This window comes from Panicum hallii, chromosome 5, assembly GCF_002211085.1.
Source record: "Panicum hallii strain FIL2 chromosome 5, PHallii_v3.1, whole genome shotgun sequence".
In the NCBI taxonomy this organism is placed as follows: Eukaryota; Viridiplantae; Streptophyta; class Magnoliopsida; order Poales; family Poaceae; genus Panicum; species Panicum hallii.
In genome coordinates this window covers 49,033,586-49,043,355 of record NC_038046.1, presented here as the reverse complement: position 1 = coordinate 49,043,355, position 9,770 = coordinate 49,033,586, and the positions used below count along the sequence as shown (strand labels likewise).

The 9,770-nt window shown below is 57.2% G+C and overlaps 1 protein-coding gene across 1 annotated transcript; it reads left to right on the top strand.

The window, feature by feature from the left end:
• The first annotated feature begins 7,339 nt into the window (after positions 1-7,339).
• LOC112895557 (probable transcription factor GLK2) lies at positions 7,340-8,979 on the top strand. The gene is made up of 4 exons (XM_025963520.1): positions 7,340-7,754; positions 7,841-7,917; positions 8,013-8,651; positions 8,754-8,979. The coding sequence occupies exons 1-4, from the start codon at positions 7,391-7,393 to the stop codon at positions 8,829-8,831; spliced, it is 1,158 nt and encodes a 385-aa protein (XP_025819305.1). The 5' UTR covers positions 7,340-7,390; the 3' UTR covers positions 8,832-8,979.
• The last annotated feature ends 791 nt before the right edge of the window (positions 8,980-9,770 follow it).

Here is a 9,770-nt window from a genome sequence, read left to right as displayed (position 1 = left end):
AGCTCTCCCCGAGCTGGGAGGGGCCCTTCAAGGTGACAACAGTGTGCCAACCCGGATCTGTTCGTTTGGCTACGGAGGAAGGCATGCAACTACCCAATCCATGGAACATTGAGCACCTCCGTAAGTTCTACCCCTAGGACCTAGTTGAGAGGAAATTTTTCCTTTGTAATTGGTAGCCCAACGTGCAGACCAGGGCGGTGGAGGTCCGCCCTCGTAAACCCGGCCCCTGGCGTCCACTGCACAACTCTTCTGTACCAATTCATTAAGGAAAAATTTGTTTTTCAGTATGTCCTTAAAGTCTATGCAATTCTATTTTTTCCTTGCTTCTCGTTACGCTAACCCCCCACGTGATTTTTCACGTCTGTGTCGTGCCTAAGGGCCTACTTAAGTTGCTACGCTACGTCTCTGCCCGGGACCCCTGTCTCGTGGGAGAAAAGGAACCGGACACCTGGGAATTGGCTTCAGGGAGACGTGCTCGTTCTTTGCTGGGGTCCAGGGCCGTGTAGCCGCTTAGCCTGGTTCCGTACCCTAAGCCTACACGCCTGCCCCCCTAGGGCGAGTATCGTTGTACCTCGAACAATGGACCCGGGGGCCGGGACCCCTTTGATCCCCGAACTTAGGCCCCGGTGCTCTGACTCGCTATGCAACTCAGGAGGCCTTTGCTGGCTAGACTGGGACCTCATGGGGACATCTACTAAACGTCGATCCTAAGTCATGTGCAGGACTTCGGTTCTATGGCAGCTAGTCCCGACCTATCGCGACTACCTCCCAGGGGGCCACGGGACCTTGGTGTGCTTGAGAACACTTTACAGATCAACAATCAGGAAAACAGCTAGGTTTTTCGCAAAAGTAGACGCATGAAATACTTAAATCATTACTGATAATGTGCACAACATCACAAAGTTATCTTACAATAACAAAAGTTATATTACAAAAGAAACAACAAAAAGATACTAGCACTATTGTCCGGCGGCACCCCCACTCTCTGCAGGTTCGGGGCGGCGTCGGATGCGTGCCACGACCATGTCGGCCGCCTCCTGGACTCCTTCTTGCGCGGCGGCTGCCGTTGCCCGGAGGGGTCCGACCAGGACGGGAGTCAGTTGGATGGCGGGGTCATGGCTCCGGAAGCTGGTGAGGATGTACTCCGCCATCCCCCGAGCAACTGCACGCCCTTCCATCTCCAGGAGGTCCTGTATGCTGGCCTCCATGTCCCGCAGCCGCTCGGCAGTGGAGTCCAGCACCTGGAGGGCGGCGCCAAGTGGAGATGGAGCCTCCGTCACCTGGATGGGGTTAGCTCCGAGTGCTTCTAGCAGAGGGTTCACCGCACCAACCCATCTTGTGATCTGGCCGATGCTGGCGATCCGCTCCGCCAAGAGTTCCTCCACCTTCGCCTCCCTCTCCTGGAGGGCTGCCTCGCGCTCCTGGAGCCTCCGGGTCCCGGCTGCCAGCTCCTCCTCCACGGCCTCTTCCCTCTTCTGGAGCTCCTGGAGCCGGGCCACCTCCTCTGCTTCGCGGGCGGCAAGCCTTTCTTCTCTCTTCGCTGCGGCAACCGCCAGTTCTACAAGGGTGGTCTCCTGCGCCTTGATCGCTGCTGCTGCCCTCTTGCCCTGGTCGGCCAGCTCCAGGGCGGTCTGCTCCCTATTTGCTACCGCCTGCACCTTCAGCTCCGCCGTGAGCTCCCGCTCGAGGGCTAGCGCTTCCCGCCGCATGGCCGCTCTCTCCCGTTGGTACGCTGCTGCCTCCCGGTCACGAGCCTGCTGTAGTTGCTCTTGTAGGAGCTCGCGCTCCAGCATGAGCTTGGCGCGCTCATCGGTGTAGCGGGCGGAGACGGAATTGATGCGGTCCCCTAGGCGGTGCTCCCAGTCGGAGAGCCGGAGATGCTCCGCCTCCAGCTTCTCCCATTCCCGGTGAATGCCAGCTTCTAGCTCCTTCTGAGCCTGCTGGCATTTGGCAAAGAGCCGGGGGAGAGGGATCTCCGCTGTGCTCGGGAGGAGGCGCCTTCCCAGCACCACCTCCGGTTCCTCCTCCTCCGCTGGTGGGGCGGCGGTGCTGGTGACCTCAGCGTCCTCCGGTGCAGCTGTCTCGCCACCTCCGCTGCCTCCGGCGCTGCAGCCTCCGCCGTGGCAGCGGCCCCCTCTGCTGCTGGCTCAGCTGGAGAGGGCCCGGCCTCAATGCCCGGCGCTGCTGCCGGTGCCTCGATCGCCGCAGCAGGTCTGGCGGCCTCCTCCTGGGGGGCGGCTTTGGGTCGTGGCGGTGTGGTGGCCTCCGGCTCCGGACCCCTAGGTCCGGAGGCTTCTGGAGCTGTCCCAGGCGGGGGTCCTGCTGGAGTCGACGCCGAAGATTCCGGCGCTGGCTGGGGGCCGGATCCTCCAATTGGTGCATCTGAAGATTGGGGCCTGCCGTATCACCGATATGGTTAAAGCCCAGAAGTTAATAGGGATAATGAAAAACTCTGAGAAGACTACTTACGCGAAGTCGTACCACTCCCATCTGCCCCGGGCGGCTGGGGGGACCTTCTTCCCTACCGAGGATCCCCCAGACCTTTGGCGGGTGTCCCCGGCCACCGGTGCTTCTGGCGGCGGTGGGGTCTGTGGCCTGGGCTCGGACGGTGGTGGTGGCATCGCCGGTCGGCGGTGGTGGTGGAGGAGTCTGCTGCCTCGGAGAAAGCTGATGCGCCTCCTCCGATCTCCTCTCCGGCTGCTGGCGTTGTGGCGGAGGTGGTGGAGCTCCGCTCTGCTCCTCCGCCCCCGCCGTCTTCTGACGCTTGGGCGCCGGCTCCCCGACTAAAGAGCCGTCGCCACACTGGAGCCTCCGGGACTTGCCCCCTTCGGCTTGGTTGCTCCGTGCAGGTGCCGCCCCTTGAGCCTCGTCGCTCCTTTGCGCCGGGGCAGCACCCACATCGTCCTTGTGCCGGTGCTCCGGCACCGGCACCTTCTCCTTCCCTTTCCCGCCGGGAGCCGGACCTCCGGGTCTTGGCTCCCCGGGACCTTCGCTGGTACGTTGCTGGCGGTCCGGTGTGGCGCCAGGGATCTGGAGCCCGCGGTTGGGGTCGCCTCCCAGTTGCTGGACCGCCTGGCCACCCTCGTCCAGGGTCGGCATCGACGTCAGGACTGATGACCGCAACGCCTGGTCCTCGCACAGGGCCTTGACCCCGCTCGGGAGGACCAGGGACTCTGGGCTGAACGCCTCGCCGGTCATCGCTCGGAGCGCCGCCTCCAGCTCCGCCCTGGTGAATTCGGAGCCGGGCCCCCGCATGATCCTGCTGCAGTCGTTCAGCCCCGTGTACATGTAGGCCATCCGGGACCGCTGCTGCAGGGGGGCGATCCGCCGCTTCAGGAAGTCGCCCAGCACCATCAGGGATGTCAGGCCGCTCCGCTGGAGATTCTTGACCCGATAAAGGACCGGGTCGAGCTCCTTCGGAATCGTCGGTTTGGCCTTCCAGGTGCTCCGGTCACTCTGGGGTCCGTCGGTTGGCAGCTCCAGGCGGTCATGAGGGTTAGTTTCCGCAATGACCCAGCCTTCACGCCAGTCCTCCCACTTGGAGCTGGAGAAGGCGGCGATGTAGGAGTTTGCCATCCCGTGCCGGAGCTGGAAGTAGTAAGCGCCGACCTCGCGCTTGCTCCTCCCGGTCCCAACCAAGGCATAGAAATGCCGGAAGATGGTGGTGCAGGGGCGCACCCCCACGAACATCTCCATAAAGTGGGCGAAGACCACCACAAGGAGGACGGAGTGGGGGTGAGATGATGAAGTTGGAGGCCGAACTCTTCCAGGAGCAGGAGGAAGAAGGAGGAGATCGGAGAAACCAACCCGCACATGATGTACGGGTTGAAGAGAACGAACTCCCCCGTGGCAAGGTCGCGGAGGGGGATCTTGCCAGCCCTAATCTTCCCGGCTTGCGCCGGCGCGAACCATCCTAGAAGGCGGCGCACCGAGTCCAGCTGAGTCTGGCTCTGGAAGCGGCGCGGGAAAGGAAGCGAAGACATGGCAATGGATGTTGAGATCGCTATGGATGGATCGCAAGGGAGCAGGGAATAGAAGGAAGCCGAGCGCAAGAGAGCTGATCGCAAGGAAGATTGTGAAGGCGAAGGGGCGCTACGGCGTCTGTTGAAGGCAAGAGCGAAAAGGTAGCTGTTCCCTTCAGCGCTTACCTTTTATGCAAAAGGTTGTTGCCCTCTTGCGCTCTGCGGCGACCGAGGAGAAGTCGAACGGTTGCCTGCACCAGGCCCCCTCCTCTCACACCCAATGACCGGTGGGCCCGGGCCCGCCAGACAAAGGCGTTACCGCTGGAAGAAAGGGGGGAAATGCGGAATCCGAACCGCCCGAGTCGCGGGACGGGCTCGAATAAGACAAGAATCTGAACCGCCTGACGCGCACGGCGCGGGCGGGGGACGGGCCCCTCGGGGATCCCGCTTTGAGGGAAAAGTCATCCATGCCCTTCCTCGGCGGGAACAGGCTGTCCACCCGGTGCAATGCTGGGGACTGGCCCCACCTACGGGTTCATCCTTCACCCAAGGTGGGCCCGGGGGCCTCTGTCGGTACATACGGACAGGGATACCTCATGCTAGGGTGTCCAGGCCCTAAGCGTCACACCATGCCTAATCTCCCCCTCGCCTTCTGGATGACGTAGCATACGGCCCGGGCCTGACAGCTGGGACCATGGTCTCCGGACCCTCCCCGTGCTCTTCTTGGTCCGGGGCCTCCACGTGCCCAGGGAGGCTGGAGAGCTCTCGGGTAGCTCCCGTGGACCCGGACTCCCCAGGGAGGTCCGGGGCCGCCACGTGTGATGACCGGACCATCACAGACCTGGCCGCTCCAACCGGCCTCGGGAGCCCGGACCCCCTTCCCCTGTGAAAGGGGTCCGGTGCCACCACGTGCCGCCCCCGCGGTGGGAGCGGGGCTGGCCCTGCCACGCACCCGTTGCCGGAGGTCCCTCACGGGTCTCCAGCCCACCTACCAGCATTTAATGCGGTAGTTGGGCCGGGCGCGCCCAAGTCAAAAAGCGTGGCCTGCCACTGACACACGGGGCAGGTAGGCTGACACCACGGTAAGCCCGCCTGTTTCCAAGGCATCGCGTCGTGTCACCGTTTACTATACGCAGGCGGCGTACAGTCCCGTCACAGCGCCGCGCACGGCGTGATGATGGCCTGTAACAGGTGAGCCGAGGCGTGCGCTGCTACAGTGTGCGCGGAGGCAACGGCGCGGCGGGTCAGCACTGCCCCTTCGTCTGACAGGTTCTCACCCAACAGTGGCAACACGGCTCCACTGTTGGGCAGCACTGACAGCGGTCATTGCACAAGACAAGGCTGCACACGGCCATATTCTGGCTGTAGATACGCACATCAACTTCTCGATTGAGAAGACTACGGAGAGGAGCTGGAGATGAAGATTTCCATATCTCTCGTAGAATAGGCTCCTGTTGGCCGGGCCCATCTGTCGGGGTCCCGCACAGTGTAAGAACCTCCCTTGAACTATAAAAGGGAGAGTGCACTCGTTAGAGGACAAGTTCCAAACAAGCTCACGCTAGTTTCCACACAAGGCTCAGGCAATACAACACAAAAGTGGACGTAGGGTTTTACACTCTGGCGGCCCAAACCACTCTAAATCCTCGCGTCTTTCCTGCGTTCATCTATCCACCGATCAAGCGCTCCTAAGTCCCCTCCAAACCCATCCTTAACTAGGATTAGGCGGGTGCTTTCCGCCACCCGGCTGGAGATTTCCTGCGACAAATCTATTTTTAGATTGATAAAAAGCATCAAGCGTACTGCCGGAACGTTCAACCCGTTTGAAGAGCCTAATCATGCGGATGTTAAGCTAAATCTTCGATGAACAAAGACTAACCATAACAGATTGGATCTACTAATCAAGAACAGAGCAAGGTTCTGCCCTTACACCCGAGATCGGGCACGAGGATAGCTAAACGTTCACAGGTAACAAACGATGCATGAATAAAGCATGAAAGAGCCGATGCTACTCTATAAACACCAAGATAACTAGTGTTACTCGCCATCAACAATGCTTCAGTACGAGAAACACAAAGGTAGACAGGTAGGAACGATGCTGCCCGAAGCGTGATCGGGGCTGCACGACACTTACCCGAGAAACCCTAGAACAAGGGTGGCGACGTGCCGAGAGTTGTTTGTGAATGATTGTTTGTTCGTTATTCATTCGTAGTCCAAGGTATATATTTGTAGTCTGGAGACTTCCTTCCCTAACCAATCCTAACTGACTACGACATGAATCCTGGCTATCTCTATCTAAACTATTTTAAACGCACACACGTATCTAGATACATGGCCAATCCTGGCCTTAAACGCCCACGCAGGGGCCGATTCGCAAGCCCACTACGATTATCTTTTGAGCTCATCTTGCTTCGCGGCCCACTTTCTGCCCCAGCTAAATTATGACGATAACGGGGGGGGGGGGGGGTGCAGCCGGGCGCGACCGGCGGCCTGTCTCTAGGGTCTAAAGCTGGATATCGATGGCGGTAGAGGACCAGGGCGATGGTGTTGTGCGACGAGTGACGGTCTGATGGGGGATTAGGGAGTCGGGGTCGGGGAGAGGGGGCTAGGATTTTGGGTTTTAGCCAGCTAGGGTATAATATATTGGACTAGGATGAGTGGCTCATTTTGGGCTTTAGCTATGGCTCGTTTCGACTCACGAGCGGCTTATGAGCCAGCTTGAGCTGGTTTGATAAAACACTAAGCTAAAACCTTAGCTCGGCTTAGTAATATTTTTTAGCGAGCTGGGCCGAGCCGAGCGAGCCAGCGAGCCATGAGTTTTTCGTTCACCTTTACAGCCATCGGAACATCCGAGTCGCTGTGGATTTGAAACGGGAGCGATGGAGTTTTTAATCATTGGTGACATGAGTCATGGGTAGTTAAAAGAATCATTGTTAGGTACTATTCAACGGTTGGATGGAGAGAAATGAGATAAGATACGTGGTCATATAAGTACATGCGGTTTTACATTTTTTCGAAAAGAGAATCCAGTTCGGTTATTTTTTTTTTTTTGCTTAACGGGCCTGCAAACAAACTAGGGATCAGCCCTCATCGACGACGAGCGAGCCGATCCCTCGACACACGAACCGACCGCGCCGTACCTCAAACGTAACCCGCCGCCCTCTGCCGCATGTATGCCAGTCTGTATCCAGGAGTTCCTGCCGTTTCCGGTCAAGAATATTCCTTTACAGATAAAGTGAGGAGACGCTCCAGCTGTTAACCGTCGCATTCCAAAGCAGCAGCGTGATGGAGATAGATTTTTTTTTTCTAAACCGACTCGCCAACCGCCGTGCTATATAAACCATGGACGCTCATGGATCCGTACGGATCGCACCCATTCGCTCTCCTTACTTGGTCGCCACATCCCCAGCGTACCTGAATGACCGTCTTCCATGACACCGCATGCCTCAGCCATGGCGCCGGAGGCGGCCGGCGCTGACGGCAGCCGCGGCTCCGACATGGAGGCGGCCGCGCGGAGCAAGCCCAGGAAGCGGAAGAAGTCCAGGCCGCCGCCCATGGAGGCGGCCGCGCAGAGCAAGCCCACGAAGCGGAAGAAGAAGGTCGCGTCCTCCAGCGCGGCGGCTGCCGGGCCCGCGACCCCCTCGTTGCCCAGCGGCGGCGACGGCACCGGCGACGGTCAGCAGCAGCAGCTGGCGGCCGGCGACGACGGTCAGCAGCAGCGCGGGAAGCAGAGGGTCGTGTGGACCGAGGAACTGCACGACATGTTTCTGAAGGCGTACAACATCCTCGGGGAAGGTAGCACGCTATCTCTCCTGATGTGTTAGGACTCTGAAGATTGAGCTAATCTAATCTCATTTCCCGCCCCTGTTGCTTGTCTACAGATGCTGTGCCGAAGAAAATATTGGCCTTGATGAACGTTGATGGAATTACCAGAGAGAATGTGGCAAGCCACCTTCAGGTGATTACAAGCCCTCTTTGGCAGACTAAGCTAAGAAAACTGAAGTAGGAACTGTATGAATTATTTTTTTTCTGACATCTGCTCACGCGTTGCAGAAATATCGGTTGAGTTTGAAGCAGGAGGAGAAGCGCGTCCCTGACAAAGGAGACGAACGGCCAAACCTTCAAGCAGAAGCTTCTTCCTCTCAAACGCTTTTGCCTACTACTCCGTCTCCGCATCCTCCTCCGGCTCAAGCTCAAGAACCAGCTCCGTCGTCCTCTCTGCACCCCCTTCCTCCTCAAGCGCCCTTCGCATCTCTCAACGTGTCCCAACTGCAGGTAGGGCATCATGGCCAGCAGGTACTCCAGACACCACCAGATTGCCTCGGCAGCAACAGTACCGCAACGGACTTGCTCCTTGGTCCGGGATTTCCCATGGCGCAGCCGATCCAGCAGCGCTTATTTACGCCGCCGCCGCCACTGGAGGCCACCGTCGCTACGCGGCGGAAGCTCTTCAAGAAACAACAAGAAGCGGGGCGGGACAACGCCGCGGCTTCAGGCTACAGTTCCGTGCTCGTAGGGCCAAGGGCAAGGGCCACCAAAGAAGAAGAGGGGCAAGGGCCACCTGCCGAACCAGAAGCGGCTGAGATTGCCGCCGGACCTGAAGAGGGACAAGGGCGAGCCAGCGAACCAGGAGCTGCTGCTGCTGGCTCCGTGAGTCCGCCTGGCAGCAGCATCCATGGACAATACTGGAAGGTAATAAGCGATGAGCTCTCTTGAGAAACGCTGTCGCATTGGCTACTAGATTCAGTCAGGAAGTAATTAATTGTGGTGTCTGCTGGTGCATGGTCATTGTAGATTGACGACGCCGAGGTTTCATGGGACTTCGGATTCCTTTGGTACCCGACGGCGGCCGCAGCGCGGAACAAACCCTAATGGACAGGGTCGCTTAATTTGCTTGGTGCCTCTTTTTTGGTAATGTGACTCATAGGGATCTGTCGGTTCGCTAGCTAGTTTCGCTTGGTGCTTTTCCTTTGTCATGGACTCTGATGGTTTTTTCCTGATGTGTGAGAACGTTGGTTATGTGGACTTCTATGTATTGAGATCTCTTTAAGACTTTGGAAGACTATTGCATTTTAATTGAAAAACTTCATTCATACTTTTTATCATTTGTTTTGCCTGTATTACGGAGGCTCCATGTATTGAGAATTTTGAGAACTAATTTTAAGTGCAGGGAGAGAACATTAGGTTTGGGCATGAAACAGGGCAGGATATGCAATCTGTGCAAGCTAGCTGCTTGTGGGTCGAGTACCGGCAAAGATGACACGATGGACGATGATCAATAAATTGCAAGGTACACCCTCCTCAATCCAAAATATAAGAAGTTTTAGATTCCTTCGTCAAACTCTTTATAGTACCTTTGATCATTGATAGATGAAAACAGATGTAAATTGGAACAACAAAGCTGATAATGTTATTTTTAGTACCGGGCTCAGGAAAAAAAAAATTAGGCAAGGCAGAGTCTCGTAGGGGGTGTTTGGTTGGGTGACTAGCTCTACCCTGGCTAAGGAACTAACCCACGCTAGCTCAAGCCTGGCCAACCTAATGCAAGGTACCTGTATTTTAGGTATCTGTATTTGGTTGCCTGCACCAGCTAAGCGTAGATTGAAATGGACTTTGTTTGGTTGCCTGGTTTCGCTTGTATACGGTCACCTCTTCTTCATCCTGGTAAGTTTAACACGATCACCATAAACTGAAGCAAGATCGAGATTCAAGAGCATTTAGGAATAAATCAATGCTGAAATAAGCTATCTAACCGCAAGTATGCAGCAATAACACTAATCTAGAATTAAGAAAAACATTGAAAATAAGATC

Excerpts from the sequence above, each read along its gene's own strand:
- LOC112895557 (XM_025963520.1), top strand. The coding sequence starts at position 7,391 with ATGACACCGCATGCCTCAGCCATGGCGCCGGAGGCGGCCGGCGCTGAC. Across the intron at positions 7,918-8,012 it reads ATGTGGCAAGCCACCTTCAG|AAATATCGGTTGAGTTTGAA; the intron begins GTGATTACAAGC and ends CACGCGTTGCAG. Across the intron at positions 8,652-8,753 it reads TCCATGGACAATACTGGAAG|ATTGACGACGCCGAGGTTTC; the intron begins GTAATAAGCGAT and ends TGGTCATTGTAG.